At 44.8% G+C, this 24,000-nt stretch overlaps 1 protein-coding gene across 2 annotated transcripts in view; it reads right to left on the bottom strand.

The window, feature by feature from the left end:
- Positions 1-218: 218 nt before the first annotated feature.
- Positions 219-24,000, bottom strand: part of LOC146866842 (uncharacterized) — a 171,629-nt gene continuing 147,847 nt past the window's right edge. For both annotated transcript variants that reach the window (XM_085602380.1, XM_085602390.1), the window contains 2 exons: positions 22,664-22,693; positions 219-1,015 (listed from right to left, as the gene is read on the bottom strand). In XM_085602380.1, coding sequence (XP_085458506.1) covers positions 1,008-1,015; positions 22,664-22,693 — 38 coding nt within the window. In that variant the 3' untranslated portion in view covers positions 219-1,007. The remainder of the gene's footprint in view (positions 1,016-22,663; positions 22,694-24,000) is intronic.

Here is a 24,000-nt window from a genome sequence, read left to right as displayed (position 1 = left end):
GGTGCAAGGGAGCCTGTGTTGGTGTCAGGTGCCTAAACAGCGCCAGTGCAGGGGGAAACAACAGGAATGCACAGTATGCCATGGATACCTGCCCTTTCACTTTGATGCAGGGCAACGCAGCAAGTCACCTTGCTACGCTGCCTTGCGCCAAACCCCTATAAGTATGTCCCCTAGTATCTAAAGTGGAATAGTGGAAGCATGAGATGTACACATGAAAGTGATGCTATAATAACTTTATTAAGGTAGCAATAGTTGGGCAAACATTAATAAAACATTCCAACCACTATACTGACATATTTCCAAGGCAGATGTAGGTTTGTTTTTCACATCGTTTCCGTCCAACATCTGCGACATTTGACATGCGGTGTAGACTGACATCAAATTTAAGAACCTACTGTAAAAACATTGAATGCCACAACTGAAATGTTGTAGTGATCTCTACATAGCGTTGTGCCAGATAGTCCTATGTTTTTAATTTCTTGGTTGAGTCCTTTGATCTGTAGCACCACATTTGCTTCTTATTAAAGATGATGCAACTTTATAAAACGTCATTACAGTGAGTCTAGGAAACACTCTGGTCTGCTGAGGTTATTCCGGCATATGAACTCAATAGACACACAAGGAGGGTGCAGAAATCTCTTTGTCTACCTAAAAGAGTGCCTCAGAAATTCAAACGGGCCTGTGGGAAAGTCAGTTAGAAGTCAGGCATGTCTGATATATGACTGAATCTACCACAGCTCTGTCAGCCTTACAGAATCCTTAGCCAGATGGCCACATCTCCTTTGGACGGCCCTCACTGCATTAGAACCTGCTAATATACTTCTCATTTAGCAGAATGGGCATGTAGCAAAAAATAAAGGGGTAACATTTTGGAAATACAAAAGGAGGCACAAAAGAGTTTTCCAGAGATCGTCCTCAGGCTTTGGAATGTCAGCTGATGGGTCATAGAACCTCGTGGCATGAGGGTGAGAGCTTCCTTGCTGGCTCCTTGCTGCCAACGGTGTCTTTCATCGTCCTGCAGAGGAAAGACAACTTAGAATATATCAAAGGTACACTTTATTCATTCCTGTAAAACTTTGACTTTGCAATTTCTAATTCCATTGTACCATTTATCTTCTGAATTTAAATGGGCAACTGAGAGCAGTGCCAAAGTGACATGAGAATGCATCAACCATGCTCAAGTGTTTGGTAATAGCAAAGCTCACATGTTTCACAGGTTCTTGAGCGGGAAGGTCAAGGTCAAGCGCCACCCCCAGGGGGGGCGTTCAGCCCACCTCCCGTTAAAGTAAATTAAAAATAAATAAATAAAAGGCCTGGACCTGGGGGATGTGTTCCCCTGGTCTGAAATCAACCTGGGGTGTGGGGGGCTTGTGTGGCCCCTTGCCCCTTTAAAAAAAATATATAAAGGCATGGCCCCGGGGGATGGCTCCTGGAGCTGAAATTGGCATCAGGAGAGGGGCCGCCCTGGCCGCCTCCCTTCAAATATATTTAAAAAAACAGAAAAGGCCGGGCCCCAAGGGATGGGGTCCCCGGGGCCAAAAATGGACTAGGGAAGGGGGCCATGTGACCCCCAACCTTTTAAAAAAAGAAGAAGAATATAAAAAAAGACAGGCCGGGCCCTGGGGGATGGGGTCCCCTGGGTCGCACGTCCCCCCTCCTTTTTTTTTTAAAACAAAAACAATTTATAAAAGGGGCTGGCCCTGGGGGATGGGGTGCCTGGGGCCCAAAACAGCCCAGGGAAGGGGGACCATAAGCTCCCTCTTCCTAAAAATAGATTGTTTTTTTAAATCGGTAACTCGCGGGAGGCCTTCTGGCACGCTGCTGGTAGGGGGATGTAGTTCCCTTCGCTGCTGATGGTCCTTAGGGGCCAATAAGGCCTCTTGTTTCCTCTAGTAAGCCCCACACAGTGGGACTGCTGAAAAATGGTCAGAGGCCACGCCCCCTTCTCTACTAATCCGCAAACACATCTCTCAGCACACTGCTGGTGGGAAATTAGATCACCCTGCTTCCTGAGGGCTTCAAGACTAAAGTGGACCTCTTCTCCCAACTAGGAGTGAGCCAGGAGACACGTTTGCAGAGTGGTGGAAAAAGGGAGCTTAGCCTCTGATGACCTCTCAGCAATCCAGCTGTGTGGGTCTTACTGGAGGTAACAGGAGGGCTAGTTGGCCGCCAAGGACCCTCAAGGTCCAAGGGAACTTCACCACCAACTAGTAGTGTACCAGGAGGTGTGTCTTCAGAGTGGTGAAGAAAGGGGGCCCAGCCACCAAAAACCTCTAAGCAAACCCTCTGTGTGCGACTTGCTGGAGGTAACAGGAGGGGTGGTTGTCCCTCAAGGACCTTCAGTAGTAGTGCGTCAGGAGGCGCGTTTAATAATTGGTGTAAAAAGGGGTCGTGGCCTCCTACCAGGTCTCAGCAATCCTGCTGTGTGTGACTTACTAGAGGTAACAGAAGGGGTAGTTGGCCCTCAAGGACGTCCTTGGAGATCTCCAGTAAGTCCCACACACTGGGATTGCTAAGAGGTCTTTGCAGGCCACAACCCCTTGCTCCAGCACTCTGCAAACACGGCTCTTTGTGCACTACTGGTTGGGGCATGAAGTCCACTTTATTCCTGAGGGACAATGAGGAGCCAAGAAGCCCCCCTGGTACCTCCTGTAAGTCCTACACAGCTGGATTCCTGAGAGCTGGGCAGAGGCCCAGACCCCTTTCTCCATCAAATGCGACTACTAATTAAAAAACCATAGCAATTCACTGAAAAAACAAAGGTTACAAGGACATTATAGTTAGGGGTCAGATTTCAATGTTATAAAACAAGATAAATGTGGCCTTTATAGTTAGTGAGCTAGCTCTAACTCAGCCCCCGTAAGGCTCTGCTTATGACCTCACATTTTATATCACTCATGACATGGTCAGTAACATCACTGATGACATCACTGATGGCATCACTTGCTGTGTGGTATTCCTGGGATCTTATATGTAATACATCATCATCAGTGGAAAAAAACTCATTTCACTGCCCCCCAAGATCTGATGTGTCGCAAAATTACTGTTCCAACTTCCTCAGTGTCTTATACTGTTGTTGTCACTATTTCAACCTCAGTGCACGCTGAATCTTTCCACGGTAATACAGCTTGTCTTCTTTGTGGTGTTCAATGGTTGGGCTAGAGGCTTGGCTGCACCTGGTGTATAAGTTTGAACTCACACTGTGAAACGCGGCAGCACCTGCCCAACCCCAGTCCTGCCTTCACCTCCGAGGACCCTCCAGCGGTAAAGTACTTTGCAGACTCATACCTCCAATTCAAAAGAAGGGTGGTGGCATGCAAATGGCCAGATGTAGTCACAGTTGAACACCTTCACTGATAAAAAAGAAGTCTTGTTTACTAAGTGTTCTTCGTCTTAAGTTCAAGCCTGCCATCCAAAGAGCCCCCCAAGTGAGGTGAATCTGTTGCATGCAATGGCGATCTGTATCAGCGCTCAACAATCATGCTTTTAATTATGAAAACTGCTCACCTTTTTGCAAATGTTTCTAGCACCAATCCACAACAGGTGCATCTCCCAGTAAAATGTCCCCTGTAGTTACTGCCCTTTTTTATGGTTACCTTCTGTTGCTTTTCCACTGACTGATCAGGAAGGAGAGAATTGTCCTCACACAATTACAGGTTTATAGAGAAGATTGCTTTACTCCTGGAAATACTTCAGTTATTACCAGGGTAATAAGGCCACACCATACGTCATGGTGGTGCAGACACTTTCATAGGCAATTACGGGACATTATCTCTTGACAGCTTCTAGGGTTCTTCCTTTAATTTGCTGACCTTCCTTCATGCAGGGATAACTCCAATATCCACCTCCAGCAGACAGTGGGACACGTTCCTCAAGGTAGCTCTCATGAAAGTATGAACTTCCAAGTTCCTCTTCATAACCTGGCAAAGAGGAGTTGGATGTCAGTGACCCCAACACTCAAGTCCAGAGGTCTTCATTTCCACTAGTGTGAGACCCCTGCTACTGTTTTCTCTCCCATACTTTTGCTAGGTGTGCAGATAGACTTTGTGTATTCCATAAATCCAGCTCGTATTCTCGTATCAGACAGTTTCTGACATTTGTAAATTTCTCTCAGACTGGACAAGCCATAGCCTTTTTTCTCTAGTATGAACAGGAAAGATAGTAGTGCTGAGAGCTCACTGTTATAGGAGACCTTATAAAAAGGCATTAAAGAGGCAGTAGCATCCTGACCTTAAAACCTCTAAGTCTTTTGGGGAAATATCTTGGGGAAAGAATAGCTCAGGAAGTGGGAAGAGCTGTTCTTTTTTCACAAAGGGCTGCTCCATTTGAGCAGAGGATATCTGCCCCCTGCCCCCCCCCCCGCCACCACCTTCAAATAAAACGATAATAAAATGGGCTTTAAACCCGTTTTATCAATGTTTTATTTTAATCCCTTGGACCCGCCCCCAGAACTCTCAGAGGCTTGGGGGCGGTCCAGGGGATGATCCTGATGGTGGGCACTGCCTTCACTGCACATGGGGTGTATGGCCGGCCGTCTCAGGCCGGCTAAACATCTCATGCGCAGTGACGCACTCTCCAGCCCCAGCTGCGTTGCTGGGGCTGGAGAGAGCAGGTCCAGGCTTCCAGTCAGACTGGGAGCGCAGGTTGGCAGTGCTCAGCCAAATCCTGAAGCAGCTCTCATCTGACAGCAGCTTCAGGATTGCCCGCAGGGCAGGCTGGGAGCCTTTGCCTAAAGCCAGAAGCAGAAAGAACTCATGTGCGGGAGACGGCGGTGGCGTTAAGGTAAGATTATTTTTTTGTTATTTTTTTTTTTTTTTGTCCTTGGACCCACCTCTCTCCTCCCTCCTCTGGCCCGGCCTACTCCCCCACACTTTGGCAGGGGACAGGTCACTACTGTACAAAGGGACTCTCTCTCTCCTCCAAATGCCAGATTTTAGTGCGCTACAAAAGATCTGTGGAATGTTTGGTAGACTCTGCAACGCACTTTGCTTTCTAGCAGACTTTATCCACCCTCTTTCAAACCTATCACTCATCTGTAGGGGTGTGCAAAATCCACGTAATTCACAAGAGCACTCTTTCTCACTTCCCTCTCCTTCTTGGAGCAACCTCCTGATGACTACCTGTTTGGTAATGCTTTACATTTTTTGGTACTGTGAATAAAATCGACATTTTTTGTTTAAAATAGTGGGTATCTATTTTCTCTTTTCCAGGGTGCATCATGTATTGATAAATATATGCTGAATATGTTTTTGCATGCTAATTTCTTTTGAATTACAAACGTTTTTTGACTTGTTGCGAGAGAAAAGAGTGCGAAGACCAATTGTAGATGTATTTCACGGAGTAATAGACTAGCGAACGGTCATGCATTGTTTAAAATGAGACCTAAAAAGGGGAGGCAAGTGACAGGTAAAACTGTCTGTCCTGTCACTCAAATCTATTGCTGTCACCTTCAAAGTGCAGTGAGCTAATGAATTTAGACTTTGAAATAGAGAGGTGAACATCGCATGCTCCTCCAGACCGCAGAACACAATTTCGAGTAACATTCCATGCGCAAAAGCATGATTGATTTAGGTGCTGAGTTTAAAATAAAAAACTCATAAACTTGCTGGAGCATCTCAGGGCATGAGTTCTTGCTCTCCTGAGCTATGCAGTTTCAGTCCTATAAGGGGTGTTCATTAAGATGTCAAAATAGAAGATCCTGGGTGCAAAAGTGCTGGACTGTGTCAACAGCTTTCGAGTAAGCCTGCCCTCACCTCGGGAAATGTTTAGTGGGTCTGTCTGACCTGACGCGGGTGCACAATTAAAAGTGCAAGGCATCGCAGGTCTGCCAGTGGAGCTGCCACCTTTCCAAGAGAAAAACGCTGGCAGGTTGATGTTATTTTAATAGTCTACAAGGTCCTACTGTAATACTAAATAGGACCTAAAACGAAATCATATGCATTCTTTGTAATATGACTTTTCAGTCTTCTATTACTTTATTAGCCATGGATCATTAAAAAATTCTAGAACACAATTAAAGGGGCTTTCTATTTACAGTTGCTGTTGGACCTATGTACAGATAAAGGCTCAAATTACCGGCTTTAGGTGATTTTGTAAATGTTTGCAGCAGCCGGGATATTAAAATACAGGTGATGTCAATAGAAAACAGACCAGGTGGCAACCCTGTCTCCCAGTGACTGCATTAATTGGTTGGACAAGGTTGACAAGCATCTGCCACCAGAGAGCCCTAGTACGGCCACAGAGCTCAGCTGCATTGCATGTGCCGCAACCAGGCAAGAAAGTGTGAAGCCAGGCCTTAGTCAGCACCAGCCCACAGTGAAACAGCAAGCAGACCCTCCTACTGCAGCTCAGCCTACAGTAGCACCTCCCCTGTGAGTACATTTGCCCCCTTGCAGGAATACAGGCCAAAGACTCTCTGGCTCAGCCTGGCACTGCCGAGAGGAGTATTTACTTCTGGTCGTGACACTGGTGAGTGAGTACAGCGCAATAGTGCAATGGAAGCGATTGGCTTAAAGTGCAACATTTTCTATAACTCTTTATCTTTCATCTATAGGTAACTTCATAAAATAATCTGAAATATAACCTGAAAGATGCAGTTGAGAGTACTTTTTGGAGCTTCGTGTTGCTCAAAAGAGTTTAATTTTTCATATTTCTCATACTGATGTCTTTTAATTGTTGGTTTTATTTGTACAAAAGTGTCACTCTAAGTGTCACGCATTTAGTTGTTGAACGTCACTCAGAAGTACATTGAAACCGTGGAAATGTCACGCATTAGCAGTCTGAAAACTTGGCAGCTATGAAAATGTTAGTTTTATCCAGTCACATGTGCTGCACTTTTAAAGACAGAGGTCAAATGTTAGGCTATATCTTCTCTCAAATTGATGTTTATTCTTTCAATGTGTACCTTGATAATTGCTTTTCTTTGACTGCAAAGGGAGAGCATTGGCAACTTTGCCAGTGTGAAAGGAAATGCTCTAGGAGGTAATTTTTTTAAACATGCAACTAAATGTAAATACCTGTAAATGAACGGTACAAATATTTCATGTCATGAATATAAAAAATAGGTTTCTTTTAAAGCCCTTTTTAAAGTCAACTGGAAACAGAGGGGCATATTCTCAAGGATCTATCGCCAAGATATCAGCACTTTAGCGCAGCAAAAATTGTGTTAAATTTGCCCCATTCACAAGCTGGTGCTAACTGCCCATATCACCAGTTTACCTGCGATAGCAGCCTCAAAAAACATCACCACAGATGACCCCGGAAACTATCGCTAATGATATGCAGAGTAGGCGTTCCCGTGCAAAAAGCCGCGACACCACTCCGCAACATTCCCAACGACCAGCCAGATCCTCGATAAGAACACAAAACATGCAATAAGGCACGTTAGCTGCAGGAAATCAACACCTGCTCTTACCTGGTGTAAAGTCGGACGACAACCGGCACCAGACAAGGGAGCACAGCCCAGAGCCACACCTGAAGAACAACAGATGCCATGGAGCTACTGATCATGCAGCCCAGAGCCCCAATAGGGCAACAACACCCACCGCCACCACCCCCAGGTCCGCCTTCCCGGACCCCACCACCCTTCCCCCCCAGACCACCCCAGAGGCAGCACAGACAAAGACAGCGGACCCTCAGAAAACGCACCAACCTCACAGACCCAACACCAGAGAATGTGATTTCCCACTACAGGCTCAAAAGGACAACCATCCTCCGCATCCTGACCATCATTGCCCACAGGCCAGTGGTACTAACACAGTGGACAACCATCATCCCACCTCAGCCAAAGCTGCTGGCTGTGCTGCATCTGTTGAACTCTGGTACCTTCCAACCAACAACCGCCAGAGTTGGAGGAGTCTCACAGCCAGCCCTATCCAAGTTCATCAGAACTGTCCTGGATGCCATCATCAGCTTGGTACCCCAGTACCCCACACTGCGCAGGAATAGCTGTCGACCAAGCAAGGCATCTACGCCATAGCTCGCTTCCCGCATGTGTAAGGGGGCAATTGACTGCACACATGTCCTACCTGTGCCCCCTGGTGATACTGTACACAATTACCTCAACGGAGAGCATACGCATTCCATCAATGTGCAGGCAACCGTTCACCACCGGTAAATCGCCGCCAACTTTGTCGCCAACTACCCAGGCAGTGTGCATCATTCCACTTCTACCAACAGTCCATCATCAACCAGCGCTATCAGGTTGGCACCCATGGAAATGCACTGCTCGTTGGTAAGTACCAAATGACCACACAACACACCTCAACTCCACAATCATGCAACTCACAACACTGGGAATGCACATGTTAGAAACTCACATACAACATGACAACATGCCCACCCACCAGACACGACAGCATAACTTACTGTGGCAAACTGGGCCAGCCACGTACATGAGCCGTCAACGGCATGGCACATCAGCCACACAATAGCAGATTATGGGGAGAGGTGGGAACCAGGAATGTGTAAAGGAGGTAAGTGTCCCATGAATGAGAAGGTACAAGATGCCAAGTGTGGCGTGGATGTGATGGCCAGACTGCAGTATGCAGACCACACACATATCCACGTCGACATACACTGCTAGTGTATGGAGTGTAGTGGACAGTGGACTCAACCATGTCACCCCAGCCAGTGGGGAAGATCACAAAAATTTAGCTTGTTATGTCCCCCATGTAAGCGTGAGCGGAGTGGGGACCATCACGGCCTCGTCGAGCAAGGCCCGCAGTCCTCCTTTCTTGTTGACGTACTCCACCGGCCTACACAGCGGACAAGTAGGTCACACATTTGGAACTGAGTCTTGATTACCCTATGGCAGAGTACATATTCATGGCTGATTTTATGTCATTATACTCCCTTCGATGTGGTGCCACCAAGTCTGTGTATTGCATTCCAACCACAAGTGTCTGTGGGCCCTCGTGGACTACTGCCCTCAGCCCACACTGCGCTCGAGTAGGTCACACATTTGGAACTGAGTCTTGATTTCATCATGGCAGTCTTCATATCATTGCACGCAAGGAGAGGTGTAAGAGGTAGATGCGTTTCAGTCAGGAGGAAAAAAGGATCATCGTTACGGAGGTGATCGAGCACTACCGACAACTGCCCTGGTGTCACTGACTCTGTGCATCGCAAGCCGAGGACACGTGCTTTTGGTCCCCTGCTGACCACTGCCTTCGGCATACACTGTGGTCCAGCGGGCCTCACACCAATCCAATCCAGTCCGTACCAGGCAGGACATGTCATCGTCACTGACTGAACACCCGCTCAGCTCTGGTGCTTCTACCTCCATCAACCACAAGTCACCTCCACATGCCATTTCAACGGCGTGTGTTAGAGTTCCAGGAGGAGCTCGCTGAACAGCGGTTGGCCCGCGCTGACCGCTGCCTCGGGCATATACTGCGGTCAGAACTCAGTCTTGATTCATTAATGGCAGATTTGATATCATTGTACAGGCCTCATCGCAGACTGCATCCCCTTTCAGCTCCGGTGCCACTAAGTCTGTTCTCCGACATCCATGGACACTTTCTGGTTGAACTTTGGTGGCGACTGAGTCTATGGACTGGGGGTTGTCATCATCATCATGTTGGTGATACTGACTTGGTGGCAAAAACAAGGCAGTAGCATTCCACTTCTCGATTTGCCACTTCCGGGCGGCTTCAACCCTCTGCATCATGCCCTGGAGGACACCTTCCACTGTCCCTCGCAACCCTCCGCCACATTCACCTTGGACATCGATGTGGACCCGCTAGGCTCGCGTGGCCCTATCTCACTGCACCGCAAGTCACTGTCCCGGTGGCGGTGTGCCTGTGCCGGCCGCAGTGCTCCGGGGCCACTAACTCTGTGCAGCTCAAGTCAGGGACCCTGTTTGCTGAGATACTGGATGGCCTTGGGTCATCAATGCCATGTGTATGTGGTGCTGCGCTGTCCGCTGCCTCCGGCCTTAACTGTGGTCCACCAGGGCTCACACATCAAATCGAGTCCTGACTGGCCCGGACATCGCATCACCGCAGGAGGCACATGCCACCACCGCCAGGACCACCTCCAAACACCAACTGCCGAAAGTCTCTTACTGCCAGACTATCAGAGTTGCTCACACCTGTCGTGGATGCAATCATCTGCCTGATACCCTGCTCAGCACTACAGGTGCCACTAACCCAGTGCACCACAGCTCATGGATACTTCTGTTTGCTCATTGGGTGACCTCTGTACTTGCTCCGGCTACCACCATGATGCGCCGCAGTTGTCTCTGTAATGCTGGTGTCTTCTGTTTCTGTTGTAATAGTGTTCACTGTTGTAGTTGTTGCCAGCACCAACCACTCCTTGCGGGCTGGCTTACACTCACCCCACACACATCCAGCACAGGCGTCACTGTACATGTGACCCTGCCAATAAACGGGCCTGGTGCACATGCGCGTAGCCAGGCCCACAAACTATCTGCGTGTGTCCCTGTTGTCATAATGTATGCATGAGGGCCCCGGTGCCCTACAACATTACATTGTGCTGTGTACAGCAGACACAACCATGTCCCCGCTGGCAGCGGGTAAGACCTTGGACATGTAGCTTTGTCGTCACCCACTCAATCCGTAACAGGAGTGGACTGGACCGTTGTACGGAGGTCCGGCATGGGTGCGTGAATGATAATTCCAGGGTTCTGGGCGTGGCTCATTACAGGACATGTGCAAATGCATGTGTCTCTGTCGCAGTGTGGGTCTACTTTGTGGGGTGTAGGTGGTCCCTGATGGGACTTACACACCCATGAATGGTCCAGTTCGGCTTCCATGAGCTCTGACCCCACCCGCACCTGTTCGGCCACCTCCATTTGGCATTCTGACACCTGGCATTGGAATGCGATGTGTGCCTCAGTGGAGTGTTGGAAGCCAGCCGTGGTGACAGGTGCTTCTTGCTGTGTGGTCTGTGCAGGGGCTGGGGTCTCCTCAATGTAGCTTGATTGCCCTGCTCCTGGGGGTGGGTTGCCTAAGATGTCCATGAGCTGTTGTAGGGCATCGGTGTCAGATGTTAGTGGTCCTCTCCAGCATCACTGATGAGTTGTTTGGTCTGCTCTACTGGAGGTGTTATTTGTCCCTCTGCAATGTGAAGGGGAGATGCATGTTGACATTGTGTTGACATGTATGTTGGCGCATTGTTCTTGTTTACATGCAGACTGTATGACAATGTACATTGTGACTGTTTGGGAGGTGCTGAAATTTGAGGCGGGACAGTGGACATTTGGACTACATGACGGACGTGAGCTTGTACACGTACATTTCAATCTGACAGTTTCCTGCTATGTTAGATGTGATTGGCCTGTTTCTGCGCATGGGTGGACCCAGTTGTGTCCTCTGTTCTGCAGTGTCGGTGTTGCACTTTGTACCACATTGTCATGGGATGTGCTGTGATTGCTATGTGTGTGTGCTGCAGTGTGCCACGGGGATCAGGGACATGATCCTGGGTCATTTTAGGTGTGCAGTGTGCTACACATCATTGTGCATGTGTGCCGTTGTGCCCATCTCCACCCGTCCCCGCAGTCCCTGTCCATTGCTCACCCTGTTGATGTTGTGTCAGGTCCTATCGAGCTGTGTCTGTACTCCCGACTCCTTGCACCGTCTCCACACTGATGACTGTGGCGTCCATTTCCTCCAGCTCCTCCTGTGGCGCAGGACTCCCACCTCCTGTCGCCGTTGCTGCCTTCCTGTTGGCAGCGGGTTTGTGCTTGGTTTGGCTTTTCACATCATGCCAGCGCCTCTTGGCCTCTTCCATTGACCTCCTCGACACTCCGACTGCATTCACGTTTGTCAAATTGGCGTTCAGTTGATGGTAGTGTTCTGTCACCTCCGTGACGCTGATCTGGTTTTCCTGCGGACTGCACCCCGTCTACCTCTTCCTCTTCTCCTTGCACTTCACAGACCCCGAGGTTCCTTGCTGGTGGTCTGTGGGGCTTGTGGGCTTCGTGTTGGTATCTGCACTCGGTCCGGGTGCATCCATGGTGCTACGCAGTTTCTTTTGTTCTCCCTTTTTTATGTTGCTTTTATAATTGCATTTCCCCGCAGGACGCGTGGGATTTTTAGGCCTGTGGCTAGTTTTCGCTGATTTTTGTATTGCGATTGGCGTCATCGCTACTATTTTTGCGTTCGTGTTTCACGTTTTTGCGGCGTCACGTTGATTTTAATGCGTTCATTTGACGCATTATTGTGGGTTTATCGCATGCTACCGTTGTGTTGAGAATACCATGTTAAGACAGAGTTATTTTCCCGTGAAAGACTGCGATGTGAAGAGTTGTGTTAAGCTACTTTTGCGGTAGTTTTCACACGTTCTTGAGAAAATGCCCCAAAGATTTCAATACCATCGAAAGAAATCAATTAATTGGTGTTATGTTAATGACAAAGATTTGCTGGAACCCGATTTCCACACATTAACGTTTGTGTGCTATATAGATTTATCAGTGATATGCCTGTACAATAAGTGGCCATAGTAGAATGTGCAGTCTATCATTGAAAGTGTGCTACCACACCATGCTTTAATAATATATAAGTAACATTGTGCTCCAAAACCCACCACCGGCACACACCAGACCTTTACTGACTAAGTAAGGCTCGTTTTCATTGCCTTGTACATATGGCCCACATTCACACATTACTCTGTGTGAAAGGGGCATTCCATGGGTGTTGCTGTGGGTGTTGCGACGCAACACTTAGGAATCTGGTGTATTCCCAGATTTACAAGGTTTCAAAAACCTGGGAATGCGTTAGATTATAACTCCTCCTCAGGCAAGGTGCAAGAGTGGCGCAAAGAGGAGACATTCCTTTATTACTCATAGTTTTTCCTCTTTCTATGTGTGCTGTTGACATAGAAAGAGGAAAAACTATGAGTCAATTATTCTTTTTGTGCATGAAGGTGTCCCTTCCTGCACATAAATAATCATCCACGCAAAGCAGGTACACTTACACTATGGTGCAAGGGATCCAATGTTGGTGCTAGGCAGCCAATTGTGCACCAGCGCAGAGGAAAGTACGGGAATGTGCCGTATTGCTGTAAATACAACACAGCCCTTCACTTTCCTAATGGTGCAGCACGGTGCAACAAGCTTGCTTGCAGTGCTGTGCTGTGTTATTTTCTGTAAATATGCCCCTTGGTCTTTGTGTGACACTTACATTTTTCACAGTACTCATGAGCTTGGTGATGTAACATCGATGGCAGCACTCCTACTCTGAAAAATTGTTCCAGCACCACTGTTTGAAAGAGGTTGTGTTTAGCAGGAGAGCGTGAAATGCCATAGCTGCTTTTCTCTCCTTCCTCTCCTTTATTGAGGTGCATCTGCTGGAATGTTTTGTCGAAGTGGGAAGACTGGCATACATACTTTAAATGTATTTCCCTTATGTTCAAAATATTTCTGGTCTTTTAAGCGCTAAAAGTTTCCATGTAATGTATAATTCGAAAATAGAAACGGAAAATAAGGCCGAAAACTACGTTTACTAACAGGCTTTTAAGACTGCAGAAACTATGTCATTCACTTTTTTTAAACCAGACATGCAAATAGATCATTGTAGAAGTGCTAGAACAGCATTTCTACCTTTCAAGACTAATTTTTCAGCCACAGAATATTTATATTACTTTTCACCCTTATGGAGGAAGCATACCAAACATGCCATTGTTTGTCTAACGTATAGCTTTTGTTTTATTAACTGCATTTACTTTTTAGTTCAAATTTGTAAACAAATGGCACAAATCAGAGGTATCACATTGGCTAAAACACATTTAATATTATTTCAACTGTCCAGAAAGAAGGTGAGACAGAGAGGGAGAAAAAAAGGGAACCAGAAGAGCAGGAGGGAAGAACACAGCCAAAAGGATGGTTGTGAGGGAAAGAAAGAGACAAATGGGCAGAAGAGTTAGAGCTGAGAAAAGAGAAGAGAGGAAATAGAATAAAGAGATCGATAAGAGATAGGAAGAGAGACACACATGTGATTGGAAGTAAGAGACTGAGCAAGACAAGAGAGGAGAGGTGAGAGAAGGAGGGGCTGTAGGTAATAGAATGGAGGCAGGCAGGACATTGTTGAGTAGAAAAGGAGGGTAAGACAAAAAGAGAAAGAAATAGGTGTTAAATGAAGAAGGAGAAAGGAGACATAGGAAGAGGGGGGTGAGAGAAAAAGTAGGAGTTAAAGAGAGAGAGTGCAAATAGAAGAGAGTGAAAAGAGAAAAAAGATAGAACATATGAAAGGATAGCCCTTTTGGGGAGAAACATTCTTGTTGCAGCCATTCATGGTGCAGGTCCACGTGTGGGGAATTAATTTTTTTCTGGCTACTCCCCTGTTTGAACTTCAGTGATTTTATTTGCTGACCATGTTTGTATACTGTGCCAAGAGTCAGTCATTTGCAGCCCTCTCAAATGAGTGCAATGTCCCTGTCCATGATGTGACTTGAGGGACTGTTAACTCTGAGGGCTGACTCTCTACAGAGAACCATGCAGCCTCCCATTGCCTCTGCGCTCTCTCTGAATTTCAGTGCTCATGAGCTGCTGCTACTGTCACAGCTCAACAGAAGCAGTTAACAGAAAAAAATGAACCTGTTAGGACAGCACACACTTGGAGCCAATACAAAATAAGGACTCCCTTAGCTTGCACCACTCCAACCATTTTGAACCATATGTAGGTGATGATGCTGAAATCTCATTAAATTGTGGGGGTGCCTTATAATCATGTGTAGAACGCATCCACATATAATTGTGCATATTTTGTTAACATGAGGTGTTGGAATTGTAAAAATATGAACGCAATTATGTGACGTGCTTCAGTTTATAGATAAATGTCAGGGAGAATTAACAAAAGGAATTAGATGTAAGTAGCAGAAAACGTTAGCATGAGAAACTCGTGCTGTGAAGCTGATACTACTCACTTATTAAACGTATTTGACAATTTATGTTTTCTAATTAGTAGGTAAATGTGTTAATTGGGATGCTAATAATGGTTAGGGAAATTGTGTTGCTGAAAGAGACAAGTCTGATGTTAGCGGAAGTCATAGGTCTGAAATGCAAGTCTTGGGAAACTCTTGCTTTAGAATTAATAGATTAATTTTATATGCATTGCAGATTCTTTTCTTTCTCATATTTCCATTGGAGGTGGAGAATACATTCTCCATGAATAGTAATGTCTTTGTTTTAAGGAGTTAGGCAAGGAGTGAAGAAGCTGCAATTACATGGGTTGGAGGTAATAAAGACAGAGGCGGTTTCACACGGGATAAGGCATGGGAACCAAGGACAACTTGTTTCAATGAAGGATCATGGACAACATTGTGGAAAAATACAACCCGAACTGCACCCAGAGTAGATGGCGTGATGTTAAGTGCATCATGGGAAATATTAATTTTAGATAACTGTTTGTTGGAATTAGTGAAAGGTCTCCACTTCTTTCTTGTCTTCAGAGAGAGAGCATCACCGAACAAACTCTTTCTATTGCTAGTAGCTTTATGCTACATGACCCATTGATGGTGGGGTGACTTCTTAGGAAAACTCCACACACTGACACCGTTTGATCTTTCCATTGAAAATGCTTATGTAGGGATGTCATCCTAGAGCTAGAGTAGGGATAGATTGATGCTTTATATTCACCAACCCTCGATGCAGAGAAATTTGGTCTCATGCTTCTTGATTCTCTGAATCCTACTTCTTGATTTAAGAGTTCTGTTCATGCTACAATGTCTAAATTGGATACATAGATTTGGTTACATGCTAATTCCATTATATTTGTATACCCTCATGCTGAGGTGTATCTATGTCCAGTTATTTTTAGCACTGTAATAAATTAATCTAGTTATCCATGGATTATTATGAGGTATGAAGAACAGTTGAATAATTGATTGTGGATTAACAATCTTCTCCCCTCTACACTTTCATGCTGCAAAAAAGAGCCATTGGATTTGTGAATCGAGAACTGGTCTAGAACAAATGGGCTTGGTCCTTTCACAGCCATACTTGAATGGAGTGCAAGGCTAAATGAGATCTCCATAGCATTAAGTAAACTGAAATATTTGAAAAGATTAAATGCAGCAGTGTTTCTTTTTCATAGACTGTTTGAAATGCAATTCTACAAAATCCATGTTTAACTTGTAGTCATGCTTCTGTCACTTGCACTCTAACAGCAGGGTGCTTGATGACTGTCAGAGGCTGTTTGGCACCAAGTGTGCTCAAAATGATCTCCAGACTGTTAGCTCTCCACACTTGGACTGATAGAGAATGCAGAGGATGAAGGAAAGCGCTAATATACAGCTGTGTTGTCTCATCAGGTGACTCGTAGCAAATGTTTGTGTATCCTATGTGTGGGAATGTGGAGCCCAGACTTCATGATAGACTGCTGGTGGAAAGTCTATGCCAGTGGTAGGCTGCTTTTCCAACTGTGTGTTACAGCAGCCTCATTGTGAATTGCTTTGATCACAGGGAGACATCCTAAGACATTTGCTGGGAAGCATGGGGATTATGCATCAGATAGGGCATTTTGGGTTTCATTCTAAATGACCTAACTCCAATTTAGTCCATAAAAAGAAAACTAGGCTGGAGACTGAGTTTATCGAATGTCTTTACTATTCATGCTCCATTTGAGCTGTATTCCCTTTTTCCATCTGCTTCATGGAGTACGCCTTGACTGATTGCTATTGCATATTTACACGATTACAAAATGAACAGATATGGTATCCAAATGGAATTAATTAATCTTAAGCTTTAAAACACTAAGGGTAAATATCAGTATTTATCATGCATACTGCCCAATAACCACATACTTTCTTACACCCTGGTCCAGTGGGTATGTTTCAGCCATGGAACTTCACAAACAATGTATCTACTTGACATTGCTGTAGAGGAAATGCATAATTCTGCTCCATGCAGTGGAGGCGATGCGTCGGTTATAAGTGTGATGCGGCAGTTTGGTTCTTGTAAAATCATTGCCAGGTCGTTCTGCTCTTGCAGCGTAGAATGCATCAGTTCCACTGGAGCAAGCCCCAAGATCGACTTTGAGGGGTCCAGGTATATGATGGAACCACTTTGCAGGACAGACTTACAAGCAGATGAGCCCAAGGGTTGGAACAGAAGGGTTCAAAGTCTTTTCTGTAAAAGGAGTCAAGCCAGTAAGCCTTTGGATTCACACTGGGTTCAATTGATGCTGGTACAGTCCTTCTCACCTAGGCAGAGGAATAGCAGGCAGCAGGGCAGCTCAGCAGGCAAAAGCACACAAAGGAAGAGTCCTGCAAAGCAGCAACCTAGCAGAGTAGCAGCACACCAATTCGTTTTCCTGTCTGAGAAGTCACAGCTCCAGCAGTGTACTGATTTGGTAGTGCCAGAAGTCCAGTACGTATATCCAGTGGTGTGTTTGAATTGGGGACACTACAAAGAAAGCTTTGATATGCACAGGGGCTCTCCCTTCCTGCCCTGGCTCCAGACCTTTGTGTGAGGACAGGACACATCCCTTGGAGGTGTAAGGTGTCTGCTCCTCCCGCCATCCTCCTCAGGATGGGCCATCTATATGCAGATGATAATTCAGGAACACCTTTCCTTCCTTTGTGTGTAACTGTCTAGAGGTAATGTAGGAAGTCACCTGTCACCCACTCCAGACATGTATTCCAGAGACAGGGAAAGGTCACCAAATGGCTAAAGTAAGTAAATGCCAACGATCTTAAAGTGGCATTTGCTAAACCGGAATTTTAAATCCAACTTCACCCTAAGTCGGGACTTTAAATTGTGAGTTCAATGACAATAAACTTGAAAATTCCACCTCTTCATAATTGGGAGTTAAACTTGTAATAAGGTAATCCCAATGTTATCCTATGGGAGAGAAAGGCCTTGCAGTAGTGAAACAGGAAATTAGGAGCTTTTCACTACCAAATATCACGAAATGCCTATCCAAACCATGCTGGAAGAAGATGGCAAGGATCCATTTCCCTCTCACTTGTGTCCTCTCCTCTGTTTTCAGTCTGATCCCGATACCGTCATCCAAGAGCTGCAATGTCCCTTTAACAAGACGAGTTGCACTACCATAGCCTCGCCCCACGTGCTTTGGTCACATGCCCCAATGGGCAGACGCGACACCACCACGGAGGACTTGAAAATAGAAACGCCTCCTGAGGAAATGCAGGTAGAGCCTCGGTTGGAGAGCGGAAGAGGAGCAGACATCAGCTTCAACACTGAGCCCGAAGGCCTGGAGGACGAAGCCCTGCTGCCACGGGGAGAAGCGCCCGATGCTGAAGACTCCACCCGACCCAGAGCCATGAGGGAGCTGGACCCACTTCGGCATTACGCAGACCCCAGCCACGCTCCTGGAGGAATGTGGCTCCACAAGGTACATACCCGTATCACTGCCGTGTGGGATAAAGGGAGGCAGGGTGGGAAGCCACCAAGGGACGTTATTCAGCGGTCGTTCAGGCAGAATAGAGTCAAGTCAAGTGTTACTTGACTCTATTCTGCCTGAACGACCGCTGAATAACTGCCAGTAATCTCTGAAGGAAGATACGCACGCCGTGAGGTGAAATTTGCCTGATACCCCACGTCTGGAACTTTGAGCCACGAGATGCATTAATTTGCTAAAACTTCCATTTAAAATAAGTAACATCTTTAAAAAGAGTATATGTGCCGTGATGGTGGGTTGCTTGATATACGACTTGCTTTCTTTCAAATTAAAAGACACGTGTCTCCCTAACCCGCTAAAATAAGATTCACTACAAAAAGATTATCTATCTACCACTGGTTATTGAAAGCGGAGATTAGAAACATCGAACATTGAGTCGATAAAGATTAGATTTCCAGGGGTCAACTTTTAATCTACTAGTCCTGAAGATGGTCTTATGGAGTGAAACTTAAAGACCGAAACGTCGACTTTCACACTGTTTTCTATACAATTTTTTGAATATTGTTATGAGAAAGTGTTTGATTTATTGTTGAGTGAAGGAACCATTGAATGTATTATTTCCTTCCAAATTTTGTATAGTTGTACCATTCACTGATATAAATTCATTTCTTTTTACACACCCTTTGCTTCTTTTGATTTTTTGACTATTTACTTATTTGATCATTTGATCATTCATATATTCGTTCTTTTCAATTATGTTGGAATGATATATATACATATGACTAATGTATAGTGTATAACCTAGAATATATGTACTTTGAGAGAAACCTGATTTATAGGTATATCTTTATCCTATATAAAAATCATACAACTTAGTTTCTTAAAAAATCCCTTGAAGGCACATTTCTACCAGTACATTTAAATTTACCCAAGCCCTCAAGGGTATATTGGGTTGTCCACTTTATATATCAATCCCTTCCTAATAGCGAGTCTACATGCTATGTACTAATGTTTTGCGGCCGCATTTGTGGCTGCAAAACACTCGCAGTTTACCACTTACTTCAAGTAGGTGGTAAACCACTCGCAAAGGGGAAGGGGTCCCCAGAGGACCCCTTTCCCTTTGTGAGTATGTGGGAAAATATTTTTTAAGAGCAGGCAGTGGTCCCAGAGACCACTGTTTGCCCTTAATAAAATGAAACGTTTCATTTTTCTTTTTTAAATGCATCCCATTTTCCTTTAAGGAAAACGGTCTGCATTTGAAAAAAAAAACTGCTTCATTAAAAAAGCAGTCACAGACATGGTGCTCTGCTGACCCCAGCAGGCGACCATCCCTGTGAATGCTTGCCATTCCGTAAGGGGTCGTAAATTGCGCCTGCCTCATTAATATTAATGAGGCATGCAATTTGCGAACACATTAGGAATCGCAAACAGTGTCTGAGACACTGTTGTGCATTCCACTTAGCGAGTCACTCAGTGTGAGTCGCAAATGTGACGCAATTTGCGATTCGCTAATCGGCGGGTCGTACATCTGGCCCCAAATCTACAACTCTCAGGTGGCTAACTTGCCAGGTCCTATTCAACCTGAATGTGCTGCTTGTGTCACCAGACTATTCAATCATCTGGGACAATATTTTTGTTTCTCCGGACGTACTCTAACAAAGAAGCTTTTTACTAAATCCTATGTTCAAGAAGGGTGAGATATGTGCTATTGCTGAGGCAGTCGATTGTTGTTATCGAGGAGAAGCAAATGCTTTAATGTGTTATTCACTAAATTTATATGAACTGTATCTAAAGAGCTAAACTTGAGACAGTTAAGGCCATTCAAAGTGTGAATATGAATTTTGTTTCTAGAAACTCCTTACTCTTTACAAATATAATATGGACAATATTAGTCAACCATGAGTAAATAATGTTTGTAGCCCTTTTGTAAAGGCAGGTTGGCTAAAACTTATGACAACATTTACCCCAGTTTTCATTATGAACTGATCTAACTTTTTTTTTTTACGCTTTTCCAAATTGTACAGTATTTTAATGCAACAAATTAACTCTGTTAGACATTCTACTGATTGCATAAGCCTTGGGTGACGACTACGCAAGGTCTCTTGCTGTGACGTTAAATGCAGAGACTCAATCCTGTGGACAGCCTGCACTTGTCTCTACTTAAAATGTAGTACTGGGCAATCTTAAAAATGTTCTTGGATTGATTTATTCACTGTATGCTGCACTTACCAGAAAATATAGGTGTTGAGCCTAACAAACTTGTTTGGAATCACACAGTTCTTTTGTAAAAATATATGGGATGTTCTCTTCTTCTGCCTATACATTCAAAAGGCAGATTTTCCTCATTTATAGTTTCTTGTGCAATTCCCCAGAGAAATAATGAGCTTCCATCAGGCCTTCAGCTTTTCCTTGCTGTGCAAGTACACACAAAGAAGATCAAGCCAGGTAGATTGCCTGAGGGAGTTCCTGCCCCCAGAATTTAGAGATGTCTGCTGGCCAACGGACATCTATTGAATTGGTAGGTTTCACGTTATATTGTTTCCTGTTAATGAACTGAAAGTATGATGGGCAGCTCTGTCAACATGAAAGAGGCTTCCAGCAAACTTTCAATGTTTTATTTTTTTTTTCAAAAACTAAATCCAAAGTAGGCTTTTATTTTCTAAAATAAAAAGAGCAATGACATCCTTCACCAAGGGAACTTTCTAGTACAGCATGCTAGGCATTTTGCAATTTCACTACCTTTTACCCCCAGGTTTTACCTGGTGGTGACTGACAGTGAAATCTTGCTATTTCATTGCCTACTGTATATAGGGTGGATGGAAAATTGGCCAAGACATCCCAGGCCATTTGAGTTGTATGTCAGCAGCAGAGATGGAGTGGTCTCCATTGTCAACATACTGAAGGCCCTCCTGTCTCTAAATGAGGTGAGTCACCCTTACAACAGAGTACCCTCGATGTCAAACTTTAAATTGGGCCCATAGTCTACATTTCAGTTTTCACTTGATTGTTGTACCCTATTTTAATTATGATCTGAATTAACCCTATATGTCTCTTACCATGAAGTAAATTACACCGGCTTCTCTCAATCACTGATCGCCTCCTCACCTAACTTCACGTCAACTCAACCCCCTCTCGTTTCTATTTAGAGGACTTGAGGGCTGATCTAAAATGACAGAGCAGACTGGGTTTGTTGCACAGATCCTCCCCTTGCAGATGTGCAGAATGGCACTTAGTGACAATGCAGTAAATCTGGATTCAAGTCCATTGCCTCAGATTTGTGCACTGGGCAGGCACCAGCAACAAATCACCAATGTGCAATATAGTCAAAGTAGGGTGAAGGTATCGACCAACAAATAAGGCTCAACACAACTGTGTACAGTCAAAACAAGGGAGGAGGAATCACATTGACTGGCATACCAGCAGTGGCATGACAATAGGCCCCACAGTCCCCAGGGTGCGAGAGCCCCCTAGTACCAAATATGTCTGAACACAATTCTGTACAGTAAAAACAAGGGAAGAACACAATTCTGTACAGTAAAAACAAGGGAAGAGGCATCACATTGCCTGGCCTACCTGCCACAATTTGCCAAAATACATTGTGTTAAATGCTTTGATTCATAACACTCACTTCAATTGAAAGTCGTTAATTTTCACCATTTTTGGTGCAGTCAGTACTGTGTATGTCAAGACACGTTTTTCAGGATGCTTGTCCTTCAACAATGTTAAAAACTGAAGACTTCAACTCAAGTGAGTGTAATCATATACTGCGTTTGCCGCAGTGCATGTGGGTGATTTGTGTGCTGGTATGTCAGGCAGGGTGATGCTTCCTCCTTCTGTGATTGCCTCCTTGGTGAGCTGTTGGGTTGACAAGATCTGGGATTCACCTACGCTCTGCAAGTGGTGCGAGAATCTGAGAAGGACGTAAGCAGCATTTCCATCACCCACCAGTTCTTCTTGTCTGCTAAGGTAAGTCAAATATACTGAAGCACATGTCGAGATATGCACATTACTAGCTGCACCCGCAATAGTGAACACTAAAGACTTTCATCACAAGTGAGTGTTTTTATACACTGCATTTACCGTAATGCTTCTGGGCCAGTCATGTGCTGGCATGCCAGGCAGTGTGCTTCCTCCTCCATATACAACTGTGTTCAGTCTCAGCTTATGGAACCAACTTATAGACATGCACTGATTTATCTGCAAGTGTTAAATGAATATAGATAATGAGATTTCAGAGACCCTTTCTGTCGACAGCCTGTGCTTGTCTCTACTTAAAGTTCAGTCCTGGGACATCTTTAAAATGTTCTTGAATTGATTTATTCACTGTATGCTGAACTTACCTGAGGGTTTGGGCGTTGAGCCTAACACACCTGTTAAGAAGAAAAACAGCATTATATTGTTACCCCTTCCTATGAAATTATAAATTGTAACCCATGGCAACCCATTGCAGAAATGATCATTATTATCCGGTGACATGTTATACCAGGTGCTCTTCCTACCCAATGATAACATTTTTGGAGTGACGTGCAATTTTCTATTACATATCCCTTTTGTACAAACAAATGTGCATGTTTTCTTCTTCTGCTCATGCATTAAAGAGGGAGATTTTCCACACTTGTAGTGACCTGTGCGATCCTCTATGTAAACAGGAGAGGTTTCTGTCTTAGGATGATTGGGCATTGCCCCAGTAATATTTTGGTCCCCTTATTTTATGTAAACATAATAAATGTAAATGCTGTCAACACTCAACTACATTTATTTATTTTTCTTATTCAGCCTGGGCCACGCCTGTCCTGGGCTCACTGTGCCACTGGATTCAAGCTAGCCTAGCTGATGAGGGATGATACCATGAAACCAGTACAAGGATGCTTGTTTCTGCTCGAGGGAGGACCTGTAGATGGAGTTAGATCACTTGATGGGTGGGGGGGGAGAGGAATGTTTGATTTGTTCTGCATTCCGTCATTTGTGTGACTTTTGGGATAAAATAAAAAAGCATGCACACACGAGAATCCATATGGAAACCCTGACGAGACTGAGAATGTTGGGAGACACACTGATTGAAGCCCACTTAAGAAATGCATACTGCAAATCAATAAAGAAACACAATCAAGGAGATGATAGGAATAGGCACATACTGTCAAAAATAATTGTTTGTATTAATTTCTGTGGTGCTTTTGTACTGGCCTTAGGGGGGCATGATACATTTGAAAGTTCTTCAAATTCAGGTATATTCAGAGGCCTTGTAGATTTAATAGTAAGCATAGACAGTGAAATAAATGGAAGCACATTTTAGCAAGTGCTACAGTCTTTAAGCGTACCTCTAAAATGAATCAAAATGAACTCCAACAGTTGAAAAACACAGACTTTGTGGCTATTTAGACTGGTGAGACCACTGACATGGCCACTAAAACACAGTCCAAATTAATCTTTCAGTGCCTTAACAATGACAGTAAAGTTGTGGAGAGGTTCTATGGTTTCACAAATGTAGGAGACTGTAGTGCAGAAACCATTATTGAAGCTATACATCATGTACTGAATTTGATTCTTTCAGAGCAGCCTCAAAAACAAAAACTTATTGAACAAAGCTATGATGGTGCTTCAGTAATGAGTGGAATATTTGATGGAGTACAAAAAAGAATTAGAAATGTGTATCCTAATGCCCAATATGTGCATTGTT

The sequence above is a fragment of the Triturus cristatus genome, chromosome 1_2, assembly GCF_964204655.1.
Source record: "Triturus cristatus chromosome 1_2, aTriCri1.1, whole genome shotgun sequence".
Classification (NCBI taxonomy): Eukaryota; Metazoa; Chordata; class Amphibia; order Caudata; family Salamandridae; genus Triturus; species Triturus cristatus.
The sequence above is the reverse complement of the archived record's forward strand: the minus strand, read 5'-3'. Positions and strand labels throughout refer to the sequence as shown.